General features: G+C 44.1%; 1 protein-coding gene across 50 annotated transcripts in view; it reads left to right on the forward strand.

The window, feature by feature from the left end:
• Nucleotides 1-19,428, forward strand: part of MAP2 (microtubule associated protein 2) — a 233,749-nt gene that overhangs the window by 150,116 nt on the left and 64,205 nt on the right. For all 50 annotated transcript variants that reach the window (XM_085585422.1, XM_085585413.1, XM_085585424.1 and 47 more), the window contains one exon: nt 10,195-10,480. In XM_085585422.1, the coding sequence (XP_085441548.1) occupies nt 10,219-10,480 (262 nt within the window). In that variant the 5' untranslated portion in view covers nt 10,195-10,218. The remainder of the gene's footprint in view (nt 1-10,194; nt 10,481-19,428) is intronic.

Genomic DNA, 19,428 nt, shown 5'->3' on the forward strand with positions numbered 1-19,428 from the left:
TGTGTGCCCAGCATGATTGCCTGGTGTGTCTGAATGTTAGGAAGAGAAGCTCAAAGCACTCTCAGCAAAAGAATAATCTGCTGCCCTTGACTTGGGGAGGAAAATTCTTTCACGCCAGCAAGAATTTATACCCAAACAAACTGGAGCAGCTTGAAGATCCTTTCCTGTTATCCCCTTCATACTTCATTTTAGCATTTGTGATGTTTGTTCAATTATAGAACAATTGACCATATTCCTTTAACTCAACATACGGAAGGACAGAATGAAGTTAGGATTGCAGCTGAATCAGGAGCTCCATCCCTGGATCCCCTTTTGGGTTCGTGGCCTTGGAGAGGGTGCAGAGAGCTCTGTTTCAGAATTCTACTGAAGGCTGGTTCCCCTGCATGTATTTAGAGGGAAGAATCTGCCAGAATTAACCCAGGACATATGTTATGCCATTTGTAGTAGCTGACATGATGATGTTCCCAAACATAGCATCTGGGTTTTTTCAAAGATTGTGTTGTAGCAGGAGTAGAATTAGTTTTCAAAGATAGGTAAGACCTTTGAAAAATCAAAATGTGCAGACACATTTATAGAGGCAGCATTTTTTTTTTTTATAATTAAAAGCTCACTGAATAAAGACAAGATCATGTGTAAATGTGTCATGCTTGATGAGATCTTGGTGTAACGAGAAGAAATGAGGGTTGTGTCAATAAGTTATGTGTGCAGAGAAGGCAAAGACATACCAATGTAGTTCAAGTGCTTTATTCTGGATAAATAAGTTTTATTGTGTGTGGTTTTGCTTAGCAGAAAGATTTGTATCACTTCTGCTGAATGGTCCAGTTTGCCTCACCTGCATGAAGAGCAGCTCACCTGCAGTTGGTAAGAGCATAGACCTGTCCTATGTGGAGAATATGCAAGAAATTTATTAGCATAATTATATAATTTCTCAGTGCCTAATGTGAGCTGTCATCCATTCTGGAATCTCTTGAGAGAAGAGATGCAACATCAAAACTATGTGTCTTAGTAAGATCAGTGTGGGGAAACCAAACCCTTAAGGTTTTCACTCCAGTTTTTTTTTATGAGTTACCTTTACCAGCCCCTGTCCAAGTGCTGATCAATTGTAACCTGAGAGCAAAGGAAGCACATAGCTGTGCAGCTTGTTTGCAAGGTCTGTGGCAAATACCCAGTTTGGCTGACACTTCTTCAAAAACAGGTTTGGTAAGGGTGAGAATGAGATGATTGTGCTGTGTTTTGTATGCTGTAGTCTCCTGTACCTGTGCAATAAATAAGAAGATGATGTCTTTGTCTCAGCTGTTTATAAGCACTGAAAGTTATAATGGAAGTGGCAGTGGGGAGAGGAACCAAGCATTCAATATTCACCTCTGTTAGCCAGCCAAGGTTTTAGCTGGACAAGCTTGTGGAATGTTGGCAGCATTGGCAGTGCTTTTAGTGTGATATCTCTGTGAGTATTTCTTGTAGTTCTACCTTGTTTTCCCTAGCCTGCAATGGCTGTATCACATTGTATACTTCTTCCCTGACCAATGAAGGATTTTCCTTCTTAAACAGTATTTTGAGTACTCTTGTCTTACATAGCCCATCCTCCAACTCAGCTATGGTTCTTCAGCTATCTTCTTACTGAGGTTTGAAGTGACTGTGATAAGAGGGAAATATGAAAAAAAAATGTCTTCTTTTGGAGTCAGATTTCCTGGGCGCGATCTGAATCATCTTTTGCCTTCAAAATCACCTCAGTAAACTAAAGGTTTCCTCAGATTTTCTTAGTTTTTTGAAGATTTGTTTGTAATAAATGGGGCAAATATTTTATTATTTTGGTAGGAAAAAACAGACTCTAAAAATATGGACTGAGTTGTTGAGTGTTTATTTCATTAATCCTTCAGTATTGACCTGAAAAACTCTGAAGTGTACCATGAAGAAAGGTTTATTTTACAGTTAGATTACTGTAGTATTTTAAAGAACAATGGGATTGAAAGAGGAAAGCTGTGCAGAGGGTGACAAAGTATTTGGACTGGAAAAGGACCCACTGCTTGGTGTGCCTATGCTAAGCAATCCTGTGTATCAAACCAGTGAGCTGAATTCCCTGTGAAAAGCCCTAAGAGGACTGTGCCTTTGAATGTTTCCTTGTCTGATCACACCCCAAATGACTTCATCTGCCACAGCCCTTGGAGCTAGTGCTGTTTGTTTGTGGTGGGTTTTAATGCGCCTTCTGCACTGAGGGTGAAAAAGCTGATGTAGCCACAAATGTGAATATTTTTCTTTGCCAGAACTGAAGTCAGAGCCTTGGCACAGGTTGTTTAGATGGCTGCTGGCTAAGGGGAGCAGAACCTCCTGTTTCAGACAAGCCTGCCAAGTGCAATGCCCTGTCTGAAGTGCATGGTGCCCATTTGAAATTGTGCTTGGTGGAAAAGTCAATGCTGTGTGTCTGACTCAGATGCTCCCCCTGAGGGGAGCCCTGTTCTTGTTCAGGCCTTGTTTCAGTGACTCTCGTGGGAACAAAAAGCTTCACTGAGAAATCTAGGAGCTGCCAGGAAACTTCCTGGCTTCCCATAAGTACTCCTTCCATCCTTCAGTCCCTCCTGCTCCCTTTAGACTGGAGTGATCTCGGATAGGATTGAGCAGACACTGAATTCTCTGTTTCCTGATCAGAAGACAGGGCTGTCATGGTGCTTCATCTTAAAATGTGCAGGACTGTATGCAGTTGAATCCAGGGACACTTGTGTTTCTTTGTGTTGGCACCTGCACTAACTGCTATGGCTTCTTTGGTGCTTTTCCCATCCTTATTGTGGACAAAAATTATCAGTAATAAGTTCTTGCTGTATTTCATGTTTCAGATATCACTTGTAGTTGTCATGGTGCTGTTGTTATGGTTACCATCTCCTTCACCAGCTAAAATGCCTTTCCTGTATCCTGCAGGAAGCAATTATGATACATAGGAGTGCAAGGGTTTGTTGAAAAGGGTTGGTGTTGAAGCAAGAAGGGGTGTACAGGGATTCTTTTGATGTAGAAGTGAGCTCTAGTGGGTTTTTTATTGGGTTCTTTTCAGTCACAAGCTGTTAGTATCATGATATCACCATTTTGAGAGAGAAGGGCACGCAGTTTTACATTTCTGGAGTTTGAGTAAGTTGACATACAGTCCCCGAGCATGGGAGTGAGGACAGCCCTCCAAGCTGGGGCAAAAATGTCTCGGAGGGGAGCATCCAGGAGGAGTCAGCTGAGGTGCTTTTCAGCAGCCCAGAGAAATGGACCCCTTCCCAAGGGAGGAAGGGCTAACAGCTGAATGGCTCCTTCACTTGTGCCTGCCTTCTGCCTGGGGACAGAGCTGCTTCCTACCAGTGGAAATGTAACATGCTGCATCTCATCCCTTCCCTACAGCACCTGGGTGCACCACCTGGCTGAGCAGCAGCTCAGCACAGAGCAGGGCTTGGTCAGATCAACATTTCTCCAAGTGAAAGCATCCCCCTTTCTTTAGGACCTGGGCAGTTTCTGCAGTTTCTGACCCCATCCTTCCCACCTGCCCGGCTCTGCCAGTGTCCAGCTCGACTGCTGGGAGCTCTGAGAAGGGTTTAAATCTCTGCTGTCACAGGCTGGACACTGTGCAGGAAGGATCAGAGGACTTGTCTCTGTTGTGCCAGTGCTGCAGATCTGCTCCACTGCTTTTGAGGCTGCAGCCATTCCTCATTCTCAGCTCTGGCAGGCATGCAGATTGTGGAAAAAACAATTTCTCGTTTTCTTCATCTTCCCACAATAAGCTTCCTTTGTTCAGCCTCTGGTGCAGGCATCATTCTTTATTTTCATCTGTTTTGTAATCCAAGGTACAATCAAAAGGATTATCTACAGAGAATATGTGGCTATAACTGTTTGCAGTGTGGAAATGGAAAAGCCTATAAAACCCACTAAATGCTAGTACAAGTGTGAGGAGATGAACACTGCCTGCATTTTTAAGGGATACAGGTGGTGTCTTGCTCCTGTTCTTGAGAAAGAGGGATCTAGCTGAAACCTAATAATTCAAGCAGTGGACAAGGAAGGAATAAATCATATTTGTTCTAAAATACCAGAGAAATTTGTTCATCGTTTATTCAGCTAGAGATGTAAAGTGGGTCCCATGGAGAGAATGTATAATTCTCTCTAATAATATTACATATTTCTGCAATTACAGCACTTTGGCATTTAGCATCAAATGTGCCTTTGGTTAATGTTTTTGTGGCTTCTGGACCATGACTGTGTGTTCCTCTTAGGAAGCTGACATGATTCCCATCAGACACCATGAGACCTTCTCCCTATCCCTGCTGTGTTCTGTCATTCTGTTTGAGCAGTGTGAAGCACACCACTCACATCTGAAAATAATCACATTAATTTCAGAGATGTATGCTAGCTGAAATGCAGGAGTGAAATGGCATCCAAAATTGGCCTTTTTGTTTTGTGAGTATGTGGAGAGTACATGAAGACAACCGTGTTGGTAAGGTTTGTGGACTGTATACTACAGCCTGAGCTTTTGATGGTGGCAGGAGGTTATTGGAACTTATCCATCTAAATTTCCCACCTTCTGCTTCTTGTTTCTATTCCAGCCTCCTGATACCTCCCTGCTTTCTTTGGCTCTTCTAGATGTAAGTTGTTAGTAAGTTAAATTTACTGGAAAATTCCATTGGGACCTTTTAAATCACTGTGCCTCGTATTTAATATTTAGATCCATCATTCCTGTTGGACAGTTGGTGTGTGGTCATGAAATTTCTTTTGGTGTTTTATTTACCAGTGTAAGTTTGATTGCACCTTGTTTGTGTATAGTGTAACTCATTTTGAAGATATCCTAATTTCTTCTTTAATTCTTGGTGCTCTTCTTTCTACAAAAAATTGCGAACATGTCACCTCATTAATTTCTTTTCTCTGAAAGAAATTCTCTGAATTTCTTAAATATCTTTAAACAATCTCTTCTAGGCAGTCTAGTAGAGTTTTGGAAGCCCTGGATACCTGAGGTGATTAGCCATATCTGTGCTCTCGAGCCTGCATCTGTGGAGCAATCCCCTCCCTCTTCTGGCTCTGGACTTGGAAGCAGCTGCAACTCAGGGCAACTGACTCTGGTGAATCTGAGTCAAAACTGCCCTCCCCTCTGGGAACCAGGATTTGGTCCTGGAACCACTTCCCACTGTGCTCAGGATCTGGGCATACACCCTGCCAGGGTTTGCTTTTCTGTTCTTTAAAGAGTGTATTGTCTCTCCTTCCAGGAAACTCCAGTGATAATTTTTGCCTGAACTGGAATTGTAGGTCTTCCTCCATGTATCCAGGTAGCTGTTTCTCTTAGTTGATGAATTAGCTTCCCTGAAATTAAATATCCTCATTTCTCTCTGAATGGACTCACAGATACAAAAGCAGGAAAAAAATGGCTTGAAATAGGAGGGAAGTCTATTTGCAAAAGTCTTTAGTATTGGCCTAATTCTCTTGTCTTAAAAAGTAAAAAGTTTGTAGAAAATCCATCCATTTATATGCAAAGGCAGCGTTAATATAACACTAAGATGATTCTGGACAGCTAGCAGGACAGGAAATTTAAATCAGCATTATCTTGGGTTTTGCATATCATGGCCTCATGCTGTATTACTGTGGGTGATTTGCTGTGCACAGAGTTCAAAGCATTCAGGCTTGGTTCAAGCCAGCCATGGCAGCAAGAGCTGGTGTCACATGGAAGAGCATATGGATTAATAAATATGTGTAGAGTGCCTGCAAAAGGAGGAGATAACTGCAGAGTCAGGCCACATATCCCCCACGAGACTTGTCCCTCTGTGTTTAAGTATTTTCTGTCTCTGTACAGTTCCCAAGTGGCTGAAAAAGCTGGGAGGCTTCATTTTTATCATAATTTCTCCTCCAGGTTGCTAGTTCAGAAGACAAGATGTCCAGTTCAGATCCATAATGTTGTCCCCTCGGTGCACTGCCCGAGTTAAAACAACATGAACTTAATGTCTCTGAAGGATCTCTTCCCTGCTGCATCACTGCTGCTGCCAGTGGAGCACGATCTCTCCAGACAAGCAGTGGCTCAGTAGTGTCCTTCATGTCCTTCATGGACAAGGAAAGCCTTTTTGGGAGGGCTGTGCATGGCTCACGGGTGTGAGATGAGATCTGTGGTGCTCAGCAGCACCCACATGATCCCTCTGGAAGGAGGGGACCTTTCCCACCCCAGTCCTACACTGGGATTTGCATGGGTAGCCTTGATCAGACTTCAAGGTGAAGAACATCCCAGGGGAGGAGTGTTACTGTGCTGTGTGGCTACCACAGCCTGCCCCGTGGCTTGTAGGTGTGGTGTGGGCCAGAATGGCTTTGGAGTAAGGGGCTGGGCTGGTGGGTTGGTGCAGCCAAGGCTGGTGCTGTCTGTGAGCTCCACTGTCCTTTCTGCTGTGCTCAAGCCCCTCCTTGGCCACCTCCTCACTACCACTAACCTTAGACAAAGAGTGAGAACTTGCTGTAAGATTGCTCCTGTGTCCTCCCTAATAAAGCAGTTCTGCTGTAATGGTTAGCAAAGAAAGGCTCATAAAGGTCCAAATCAATTTTAACCAAAGCAACATGACATTTCAGAGGACTGGCTGTGCCTTCTTATCTATATCTTTTTGAAAGCCTTCATTACAGTTTATGCAAAGAATAAGAAACTCATGGTAAAAAGAAGGACTGTTTGCTTCCCTGAAATACAGTGTTTCCCTAAGTTGTCCAAATTATTCTGGTTTTTTTCTTGTTATGTAGCTATCACTATTTAAATCCTACTATATTGTCTGGCCACTTTAGTATTTCTGTCAATATTTACCTTCCCTGATTAATTTAATTCCATTCTATGCTAATTAAATGAAAGAAAAACAGCTCACTTGATGGTGCAAAGCACACCTGTGTATTCTGGATTTTAACCCAAGCTGTGGATGAATCACAGCACACAGCAGATAGTCATTGCTAAATTGCTGAGTACAAAGATGCATTGTGTGACTCACTCGCTGTTTCTCTCCTACCATTATAAACCCTGAGAGCACTTGATGAATAACAGAGAGGCAAGAATGAATTCATCCATGCTTTACTCTGTAACCATCTTTTATAAATACCGAGCCAAATTCTGCCTCCAGATACACGCAGCTCGCATTGAAGTCTGCCCACGGTATTTATTTTTAAAGATAAAAGCACTTTTGTTATTTTCACTGGGGACTTCTGTGACAGTCCATTGTGAGGATGTGAATATCCTTCCTCAAGAGCTTCAAGTGAAGCAGGGAGTGTCTGCCTGGAACCAGGAAGGATACTTCAGGGATAATAGCTACCAAACTGTGGTGCTGGAATAGAACCATTACATTTGTCCCAGTGATTTTCAGAGCCACATTCCCTACACTTGGCTTTTCATAACCCTCCCATGTCCTGCTGTGGCTTTAGGCTCCTCTCATGGGTGACCCAGGGGCTGAACTGGTGCCACTGGTGGGCAGGTTCATCCTGTGCTTGGGTCTTGCACTCAGCTTCAAAGCACACTGGGTTGGTGAGGGAAACCTTGAGTTAGGGCTTGGGCTTTTTCTTTGGTTGTTTTTCTGGGGTTTTTTGTGTTTTTTTCCTGAGAATTCCCAAGGGACATAAATGAGTATTGCCTCCTTTTTTTCCCCTCAGAACAAGATTTGTTCTGTCCTCATATCCCAAATGTTGGTGGCTTTGAATGTGTGCTACTCATTGCTCTAAAAAGGGAGACATCTGGCCCATGGCAGTATGTTTTGGAAAGGCTCTGGTGAGAAAATGTTCTCTAGAATCATGCAGTAAACAGATCTAGAGGCAGAGGTATAAATTTTTTGTTTGTAGGAGGGGTTTTTGCCCATCTTGGGCTGGTATGATGTGAGATGGCTGCTTTAAAGCTCTGTACCTGCAGGATGTCTCCCTGTTGAGTCTCCTCCCACTAGGGTAGCTGAAGTGAGGAAAGCAAAGGGATGTGGAGTGTGTTTGCTTTTTTCCTACCTGTGGATGACTGAGGCTCATCCCTCATTTTCAGTACAGCTCAAAGTAAAACCTGGGCTGCAAGTTTCACCAACTCCTTCAGTCTTTATGCAGTTACTTACCTCCAGGGAATGATGCTGGGTCAGGTGGGAGCGGGCAGAGCACTTTGTAAAACAACATGACTTCACCATGAGGCAGAAGAGTTATTAGTCCTTTTTTGATATGGAACTCCAGTTTGAGTCACATATTGTGAATGAAATCTAATTTTGTGATTCACCATGATTTTTAAAAAATCTGCAGCAGCTCTGAAAGCTGTTATTAATAAATTATAATGTCTGATCAGAAAGAGGTCACATTATCAATTATGAATGATTATCTGGCAAATAGCCTTTTCTCATGTTTAGAGGTTTTCTTCAAACTGACCTGACATTATGGGGAGTAGTTTCTTTCTCTGGATTGTGTTTTGTTAAATGTCTGCAGAATACATGCACTATGTAGTTTGTGCTGCTTTTTCTAGTCTGCTCAGGTTCTGTGATATGTGGTTGGTTGACTGAATTCAGCTCACTGCTTTTATGTTTTCTTCTCCCAGGGAAAAAAGGAGGTGGCAAGTGCTTGTGGAAAAGGCCTGCTGGTTTCCACTTTGAAGTAGCTAACTCTCAGGGCAGGTTGCCTTCTCCTCTCCAGAGGCTACTGTATCATCAAAATATGATTATGATTTATTGCCTTCCTATGTTTACATACTGAGGAGCTCCTCCTGCATTTATCTGTGAGGAATAGCCAAGTGCTATAGCTTATGCAGTGGCTTCTTTCCTTGGCTTGGACTAATAAGATCTAACTAACAGGAGGGAAATATGTGTGAAGTAGCAAATAACAATTCGTTTTATTTCTGTACAAATACTCATAGTCAAAAGAGAATGTAAATGCTTGTGTGAGAAACAAACTGTTCCCCACAGATTGTTCTGGACAAAAGGGTTGTACAAATGTGTGTGAATGTTCACGTGACAGCAAGTAAGAGGGGATTTAACTGGGGTCAAACAGTGTGGATGTTGAGGAACCCAGTGCACATTCCCAGACTTGGCTTCTGTCATGACAAGTAGCAGATTTCATGTGCTGGAGAGGCCACATCACCTTGTGCTTCTGTGCCTGACAAGCACTCCCTCCGTGTAGCAGCAGCTTCACTTGTATTGTATTGTATTGTGGCATTCTTCCTTCTTTGCCCTGGGAACGGGTCGTGTGGGAACTCAAAATGTCTCTCAGACATTTTTAGCGGTTCCAGGCCTTGGTCAGAAGCATTTTAGACCCTGGCAGACAGCTGGAAACAGCTGTGATTTTGAGTTTGAGCCATGGAATGAGTTACCAACTTTGGAGGTGGAACAAGCAGTCACAAAAGGTTAGATATTATAGTAAAAGTAATTACAAAGTAGAGGGGAAATTTTTTTAGTATTGTACAGGGGGGTTTTAACACTTGTACAGGGGGGTTTTTACTTTGTACATGGGGGTCAGAAGTTCTAAGATGGAGGAAAGTGGGCTGATCCTGTTCTTCCTTCTTCTTTTTCCTTGCCTCCATGTTCTTGGTGATGTTGGCACTCACAGATTGGTTTAGAGTAGAAAAGCACTTTGTAATATAGGTAGTAGGTATTGGGGGAAAACTATAAACATGTAATATGTAATATATCATATAAAAGCTAGCAGCAGCCCTGGGCGGGGAGAGAAGAAGAAGACAGCAGACAGAGAGGATGTCAGTGTGTGTGTGCCTCTGTCTGGGCTGCTGACCAAACAGCCGCAGCCTGAGAAGAAAATATTTTAGATAACTCACAATAAACTGCCTTGAGACCCAACAGCAAGAGCCTGCGCAGTTTTTCTTTGGAAGCACGGGTTGGAGGAGGAATTTCACCACCACGTGGGACCCCAGAGCAAGGCTGGGGTTCTCACAGGGTCATGGCACTGTGATGACAGATTCACTTCTTGTTAATTGGGTTGATATTTTAACTGTAATTAATGTGTTAAAATCAGATTAGTTATTGGGCAGCCATCAAGAAAATGGTGCTAATAATTGCAAGGCACGTGAGAGTCAGGGAGGACTTGACCCATAAGTTTTACTGTTGGTGGTTTCTTTTGGATTTAAATCAGTTCGCTCATGGCTAGGACAAACACACAGAGATACTTCTTTCTTCTGCTGGACTTGAATTTACCAGAACATTGCTGGTGACATGCTTGTGCTGACAGGCACGCTCCTGGAGCTGATCTCTCCTGCTCATGTCGTTACAGGCCACGCGGTGAAGGCAAGGAGCCATGGCTGAGGATAGGAAAGACGAAGCCAAGGCACCACACTGGGCTTCAGGTCAGCTGACAGAAGCTTCTTCACACCCACATTCACCTGAAATTAAGGATCAGGGTGGCGCAAGCGCTGGACTGGTCAGAAGTGCCAATGGATTTCCATACCGAGAGGATGAGGAGCTGAGGCTGGGCAGCCACGAGCAGCCAGGGACGTATGCTCAGACCAAAGAGAACGGGATCAACGGAGAGCTGTCATCAGGGAGCAGGGAGACTGCAGGTAATGCACCTCCATGCAGACCCCTGGGTATTTCTCCAAGAGGAGATGTTAGCTGGAGTCAAACATGCCATGGGGGAGCTGACACGAGGGTGTATGTGCTTTGGAAGGGCACTAGCTCTTCACTGCAAGGGCTGCATCTTCACCCAAGCTTACACAGATGATACGTACTTGGAATTCTGGGCAGGGCTCTGAGAAGGCTTCAGGAAAGACCTTCTTTGTAAATGAGACAAGGTCACTTATCAAGGAATGTGGCAACAGACTGGTACAGAGCAGCTGCCCAGGTCCTCTGTGCTACCAGGGAGTAGGAAACTGCCCAACTGTTGTGCATGGCTGGCTCGTGCATTTGTGTGTGTAGGAAGGATGGATTCTCCTATTATTGCTCACAAGTAGCAAGACCTTCTTGAAATCATGTACTGTTTGCAAAATAATGCATTGCTCATTCTGGCTGGGAGCACCACAATTCACTATCAGCATTTATTCATCCTTGCCCATCCTTGCAATATTTCACTGGATGCTCACTGGGACTTAGTCTATTTGTAAACGATGTAAGGTTTTCAGAATTCAGCTCGTTATTTGTAGGGGAAAAAAAAAAAAAGAGTGTGACTGTGTCAGAATGAACTATGCAAAGCAAGTTTCCTGTTTTAGAAGTAAATGCTAATTATCTTTGTGCAGAGTTCCCACTCCAAACCCCAAAAGCACAGTGCAAGAAGAATTTCTCTTGTATAGACACAACTGCCCTTGATGCATCCATTCATGCATGCTAAAGAGATCTTTCTAGCAATGTTTTTTTTTGGCTGTTGACAGCATTTGGAGATGCTATCCATAATTTCTCAGAGGCTGGAGAATTTTAAGGCTCCTGGACCATACAGTCATTTCATAAGCAATTGTGCTAGAAATGGAAATATCTGCTAAAAGTAAATATGTTTATATTTTAAGTCTCTTCTTACAAATTGGCTTTCAAATTTTGGCTAAGGTAAAAGAAATCTCATGTGAGCATTCAGGTGAACACAGTATTGATGACTGTGGAGATGCTAACGAGGTCTTTAGTCCATGTTTAGCCAGCAAATAGAGACTGAATGCATTTCTCATCTTTTCACCCCATGTTGGATAAGTCCCCCCATACATATGCAAAAGTGGGGATAACTTTACAGGATCAAAAGGAATTTCCTCTCCTTAGAAAGAGAGGAGAGAAATGCTTTTCTCAGGCTCTCTCAAGCTCAGGTTCTAAGGGCTGGTCAGAGAGAAATCCAAACATTTGAGTTTGCAGCTAATGGGTGACAGGAGGAAGAAAACCACTGCTGGCCATCAGCAGGCATTATAGTAATGCCTTTTCATGTTGCTTTTTGAGGCAAGTGGTTAAAAGCAGAACAAGACAAAATGAGGAAGTATATTCTTGGGCATGCAGTAGTGCTGAGGACACACATTTGCTGAGGGAAGAAGATTACTCTTCATCCAGGTGAAGCTTGCTTCAGTCACCACTTTGTGGCCTCATTTCCTCCTTCACTGCAGTTTTCTCACTGTCAAACTCTAAGATCTCTGGTGTGGAGACTTACTGTCAATATGTACAGCTTTTGTTAGGGAGTCTTAATACAACTTATCTTGTGACATCTTTGTCCTTGAGCACTGGAGAAGTCCCTAGAACTGCTTATCTTCATGCCTGAATTCCTGGCTCTCTGGGAACCTGTGCACTGTACACTGAGGCACTGGCTAAGCTCACATTTAATCAGGGCGATGTAAACCTTCGTAGGATACTTTTCTTTCAGTATTTTTTTTCTCTTTTTGAAGGACAAACCAGTTAGCAATCTACTGTAGTGATAGAAAGGGACCAGAGTGTGCTTTGCCACTTCAAACTTACATTTACTAGTTGGATGTGCTAAATGCAATGTGGGGAAGGTCTTCTAGATTTTTGATGTTCAATTCAGAATTTGATCTTAAAATCAGGATTGTTATTTGCAACAAAATTTAGTTGTCTTTGCTGTGTTTGTCTGCTTGCAAATTTTAACTTCAGCAAAGGGTATTGCATCAGGTGGGGGTTTTAAATGCCACATTATCAATAATATGAATCATTTAATCATTTGTAGTAGCTTACTGACTCCAAACATCTGAGGAGAAGTGCACTGGAAGCCACGGTTGATGGAGATAATTAGCCAGGCTGTGGGTTTGAGTAGATTTACAGGGATTTTGTTTTCTCTGGTGCAAATCCAGCACTGTAACCTAGTCAAATCTTTGGCTTCTCAGCCTTCATGTTGGAGTCTGTAAATCCCCAGGAACTGCCACAACCTTATGCACAGCAGAACACTAGTTTAAAGAGATTGCCCAGGCAGCTGTCCATCACCCAGTCCCTGGTGCATTTTGAGGTATTTCTCTTAAGGAAGAGCTGCTGCATCTGACTGACCCAGGGCTGGGATTTAGCCACAAAATGGTCCTCTCCTAGGGAGAGGTGTTCTGTAGCAGGGCAGTTGACTCTTCAAGGCATAGCAAAGCAGCAGGACACCCATTGACAGGGCTTGTGCTGTAAAATCAGAGAGCTGTGTGTCAAGGGAAAAGTTAGAATAAGGCCACCAGGACAAAGACACCTTATGCCCGCAGTGATGCAGAGGCAAGGGATGGTAGTGGGGGAGGAAGTGACAGTTCTTCCTGAAACACATCCAGTCTATCACTACAAGTGACATTTTTAGATTTGCACAGTTAAATTTGCCTTTTTGTATATATATCTCTCTCAGTGTCTAAGAGCTACTAAGTCTGACCTCAATTTTTGGAATCCTCTGAATCTGGCTGTTGTATTGCCTTTGATTGATCTGTCTCAGCATCGTGCTGGTAATGGCTGCATGATGGAGACACATCAATGCCCTCCTTTCAAAGGGACCGATAGGAACATGGGAGTGCACAGAGCTGTGTGCAGGGCAGCCTCAGGGCCTGATCCAGCAGCCACCCAAGCCAGGGCAGATATGTGCAGGAGAACAGCCCTGTTTTTTTTGGAATAGCCCACAGGAAGCTATTAGGGGTGTGATATAAGTGTGGGTGGTAAAGCACCTATTTCTTTTTGTATGCATTTTGTGGATATAAATGTGTATATGTAATTGGCCTGATGCTTTGTGAATGCTGACCTAGAACAGAGGCTAAATGGAGTTAAAGAATAAGGTAGGGATTTATTAAAAGGCCTCAATGGGTACACCTTGGGCAGCACAAGAGCCCAGCCAGGGCTGCACCCAAGATGAGCCAAAATGGTCACAAAATGGACAACTGATCACAGGGTCTCTCACTTTTATAAGTTCTGCTTCATTTGCATATTGGAATTAATTGTCTAATTACAGCTTTAGGTTATGAAGTCCCACCCTTCTTGTTTTTCTCTCTTCAGTCCTCATGGTTTATGCTCTCAGGCCTGAGATTTGGATTATTTGTCCTTGGTCCCCAGCTGGAGAAGGAATTGTTTTGTCTCCCTACTCACCATCCCCTCACAGGAAGCTCAGAAGTACACACTAAAGCAGCACAGAATCTGAAAAATATAAAAGATAAAACCTGAGGCTTTATTTCCCCCCTTTAGAGGCTTGACAAGGCCTTTACATTGTTGAGTCTCTATTCTAAATATTTACTAATAATAGGTATTTAATAATGGCAGACCAGCTGCCTGTGCTTCTGCCAGACACAAATCCCATGCTGTTCTGGAGGTGCTCCTGAAGGCACCTTGCCTTTGGCTCAGTCTGCAGCATCCCACAGCCTGAGACCACTGAGTTTCCCTGTGTTCTCCCTGCTTCATGCCTGTCCATGTCCCTTCTCACTTGCACACTGAGCATCTTGGTGAAAACCATGGAATTATTAAGAATGGAGAATGAGACCTGTAGGTTTTGTCAAGCCAAACATTTCCATGATGTGTGAAATGAGTGATGCAAAGGGACATGATAATGTAATCTGTGACATTCAGATTCTCTGGACAGAGAGACAGAATTCTGTGTCTCAGGAGAAGCACAGAGAGAAGAAGAGAAAACAATCTTTATCTCTGCTCCTTTGCTTTCCCCATGTGGAATGTGGTGTGGAGATTGTTTACCTGCAGTGATTGCTGGGCTGGATTCTGGTGAAGGGTGTTTGGGTTCAGTGACCAATGGATCCAGCTGTGGCTCGGGCTCTCAGCAGAGAGTCACAGGTTTGAGTCAGATAGGTGAGTAAGAAGTAAGTATGTAGAATAGGATAGTCTCTCTTTAAATAGTACATTAATGTAATATAGTATAGTTTTAATAAAGCAGATCCTTCAGCCTTCTGATCTTGAGCCAGACATCATAATTTCTTCCCTGAGCCAGGGTCTCTGCTGCATTTTTACGATAGGAATCCTCAGAAACTCACTCTGAAGTGGGCTGACAAGGAAAGCTTTGGACTGGACCCAGTGGTAGAGCACAGGATGTGCCTGACTTGCAATGAAACACGGGAGTGGCAGCCTTTTCTTTGCTCACTGGAAAGTTGTGGTCAGCTAACTGGGAGGAAGCTGTGAGGACTACAGATATGCTGCAGCATTCTGTGGGAACCAGCAGTTCGATATAATCCATTTTATTTGAATTGCAAGAACATCAAGCTACAAAGGTTTGGCTTTTTGCACTTAAAATGCATCTGTTTTTTCAGTAACGCAGTAACTAACCAGTCAAATTTATATTATTAGGGATAATAAGGGTGAACATTGTGAAGCATCTTCTACAATATGTTTTTATATACAGTGACTCAACTGATTAAGTGCTTTCTTCATTATATGCCAAATTCAGATTTGTCAGTGGAGGGGGTTTGGATTACCCACGCTGTTATTTGATGAATTATTTTTTTGACAGATGCAGGGAAAGCATTTCCTGAAATCCTATTACCAGAGCCTCAGGACAGTGTCTGTGTCCTGGTGTCAGACAGTGTTAAGGACAGTAACATGTCATACCAGACTGACAAAATATAGCCCCTCATTAATTGGCAGGGAACCCAAACCGTGTGGGATGCAAAGGGACTGTGGTAAGCTGTAGCAAGTTCCCTGACATGGCACAGCAATCCCACTGCAGGCTGGGCACTTTTGGCTCTAGGGTCACAAGGAAGTGGGTGAGAGGCAGCCCATGGCAGGTCCATGAGAGACCTGTGAAGAAGAGTGCAGAGGTGGCAGTATTGGTCTGAGGGAGAGGTAAGGGCTGAGCAATGTGGGGAAGCAGACTCAGCAGCAGGAGAGCTGGTGAGGTAGAAGCTACGAGGGAGCAAAGCAGGGATGGGAAGAGGCAGGGGAAAAAGGAAATTTTAATATAAGCTAAAGACAATAGAAAAAGGTCCAGTTTTATCCAGAGACAAACCAGGTTTTGTGTGATGGCATATACTACCCCAGAAAGGAGAGGATTCAGACAGCAGGAAGCAACTGAAGAGAAAACTGTGGAGGGAAAAACCACGTTACAACTTGGAGTGTAATTTATCTTAATTCAGCCCTTTGTTTCAGGCTTTGTAAAGCTGGACTAAATAGGTATCTGGAACAGACTTATTCCATCTACTCTTTTAAACAAATATAAAGTTTTATATAAAGTGCAGGGAATGCAAACCTGAAAGATTGCCCTGTTATAGCAGGTAGTGCTTGAGCAGTCTGTTTAGGTAATGCAAAAAAAAAACCCCAAAAACATGTTGAAGGCTGGAATTGTGCTCATTTCAGCCTCCTGCTGTGTGTCAGGGAAACAGTCTGTATCCCATCCTCTTCCATGTAGTAGCCGGTCTCCAGGTAAAGAGGATCTTGTTCACAGCCCACATCAGCACAGCACTGTTAGGAAATTACCATGGTGGTTAGAAAATCACCATAGTGCTACTTTGTGCAGGCTGAGGGCCCTCAGCCCCTCTGGACTAGTCCTGGAGCAGAATGGCAGCGCTGTATTTGGAGTCACCAAATGCAACAGCCTTTCCAGGCTGAAATGCACTGGGAGTCATAGCCTGCTCCCGTGGTGTGCTAGTGGTTTGTTCCCTCCTCTAGTGACATCACATTTAATTTCCTTTTCCTTCCTCTCTCTCTTGCCATACAAGTGGTAATATTCTGAAGGCACTGGCAGCAGACATACAAACAGGCCTTCTTTGTATGGAGGCATTTTTGTTCTTTTCAACAGGACTGCTTTTGTCAGAGATTTCCTTTTCATTTGGCTGTTTGCACTGGCTGTCCTGCTGTTGCCCAAGTCCTTGTGGAGCTGTAAGCCCCCCTGATAAGCTCCTGAGTGCCTGTTTCCCAAAGAGCCTCCCAGCCTTGCTGTCAGATGTGCATTTTCAGCAAGCGGCGTGTCTTGAGCAATGCAGACAAAATGCACAGAAGGATGTAAAATCAATGACATTCAGAGCTGAATGTGACTGCTGGGTTTGTCCCATTTCTGTTATTTATCTTACAGAGCTGGAAGAAGGTATCTTACTGTGTCATTGATAGATCCCATGGGAGAGAAGCTGTTAATTAGGCATTTTGATCTCCCTCCCCTTGTCCAGGAACTGTGACAGTAATTACTGTACACTGTCATCTCTGCGAATTTAGATACAGGCAAACATACCATAGGCATCTGAAACTTCTCTGTGTTAAGTGTAATACAAGTGTCATTTTTTGGGACACATTACTGTAATATTATAGACATTTTCATAGTCTGTGTGGGTGGGGGACTGCAGAACTCTTCTGGGGAACTTGTAGAAAATGATGGGGGTTTTACTATTCTCTGTTAACCTTGCTATAAAGGAATAAGGGCACAGAAATTCCATCTTTTTACATTCCCTACCCACAGCTATCTTCTCTCTGACTCTAAATTATTCAATAACTCCCAGTCTCTGTGGGTTTTTCTGTGGCTGGCCCTATCAGTCAATCCATTAAGACATTGTTTTTTGTCCAGTCATAACCTCTCTAAGGGGCTGGTTCTGCCCTCCCACCTCCTCTAAGGGCTTCAGAAATCAGTCAGTGATTGACATGTCTTGGTAGGAACTGGAGGGTCTGGCACAGTTGTGGGGAGAATGCAGAAATTACTGTCTGAAAGGGTGCAGGGTGAGATAGCCTGGTGTGCAGGTGCTGCTGGTTCCCATGGCTGGGAGTCAGCCATGTAGAGAACATCAGCCATCAGGCTTTTTTAACCCTAAGCTCCTCTGGGAGTGTGTGGTTCAGTCTTGCTTTTGAAAACTGTATCTCGAACCAGGTGCAGTAACTCCATCAGAGCCAGCTGCTGCATCAAACTGCATCAGTGCTGCATTTGGCCAAGGGAAGGCATCCACCAGCCCTTTCCTTTGGGCTCCCTGTTGCTCTTTCAATTCACTTTGGTGTTTCCTTGTTACAATACAGGCATTGCAAAAGCAGCTGTGCTTCCTTAAGAAGTGAGAGCAGAGTGCCTGTGAGCGTGTTGGCTTGGCAACCAGCACACACTTGATGCTGTCAGTGCTCCCAGAAAACATAATCTATAACCTCAGAGATGTAACAAGGAACAGCAAGGCTGGGATGTGGAAGAAGCATCTTTCATAACACGTTCCAGCCACACCTTAGACTGTCTGCCATGAGCTCTGTTTGTCAAAGGTGCCTTTTATGAACATCTGCAGCCTTTCCTGGGGGACTGCTGTGGCCAGGAGAGTTATTGCTGCTGAAAATGTCAGATACTGAAGGCATTCCGGGAGTTTCATTTTTGCCTTGTCTCTGCTTTTTGTTTGCCTCTGCCCTCCCTCCCCACTATCCATGTTGAAGTACCTGTTCTAATGAGGGCTGTAAATGCAACTTCCCTGTCTCTGTTGGTCAGATCTTGACCATCCAGCTGTGGCATTAGCTGTGTGACTGGTGGGGCAGTTGTGCCCAGAAGACATTCCAATTTGTGGCCTGTTCTGCTGGAGTCTTCTTCAGTTTATAAAGTGTGTGGTAAGAGACAGCTTTTGCATTTATGAATTACATAAAGTAGACAGGACTTGTAAAAGCCAGGAGAAAAGGCACAAGGGTGGAGAGAGCTACCCCAGGTGAGCCAGAAGGTCTGTGCAGAGCCATGGACTGTGCAGGACTGTGTGCCACCTCCCCACAGCTTCTGCCCTCTGGGCTGGGCTCAGCTCTGCCCTTGAGAGAGGTAGAGAGTAGAGATGGGATGCTTCAAAGGCTCATTACTGTTTTGTTTAAAGGGCCTATCGTGGTCTCCATCACCCTGATGGCATCATGAAGGACATGCAGAAACACTGGGCAATATTTGGCACTGAGCAGCTCAGGCTGGTATTGCTAGGAACTGTGCCAGCATGTAATCTTTCATTCCAGTTTTGGTCTGAGGACAGAAGGATTTGGAAGAAAGTTCATTGCTAAACAACAGAGCCTTGTTTTGCAGGCACACAGCTACTCTTGTTTTGGGCAGAGCTGAAATGGCATCTTCTCCAAAGTCACCTTGGGAAGGAAGCAGCAGGTTCTTAGGTGACAGCAGGGGATGTGCTGGTGAGCACTGCTGGCCTCACGTCCAGCTCCCTTGCCCTGTGTCACGAGGGCAGTCATTAACCTGCTCAGCCCACACTTCACAAATCCCTCCCTCCTGTTTTCCATTGTGGAAGCTCAGCTGTTAGGCTGATGAACTTTCCAGCCCAGGACAAGGCGTCCCCAGGTCCTGCCAGCACGCAGGGCAGACATCAGCCCTTCCTCACCCACTGGGCACGGGTTGAACTTTTGGTGGAGAGGAGGTAGGTACCATCACATCTCTCGCAAAAATGAGAGTCACACAAAGTCTCCTCCAGGCTTGCTGATTCCTTTTTTCTCCGGTTGCCATGCCAACATGGCCCTGCTCAAAGTGAGATCTCTTTCTAAGCTCCACTGAGAGAAAGTATGTAGCCTAGGAGATTATTTAGCATTCAGGAGTGCACAGGCTCCCTGTGACGTCTGTGAGCCACAGTCAGGCTGGCTGACAAAGGAAAGGAGGATTTAGTTTTTTCCTCTAGCGTTTGCTTCTCAAGGTTAAGGGATATAAGGAAGAAGCTGCAAGCACTTT

The sequence above is a fragment of the Lonchura striata genome, chromosome 7 (assembly GCF_050655825.1).
Source record: "Lonchura striata isolate lonStrDom1 chromosome 7, ASM5065582v1, whole genome shotgun sequence".
Lineage (NCBI taxonomy): Eukaryota > Metazoa > Chordata > Aves > Passeriformes > Estrildidae > Lonchura > Lonchura striata.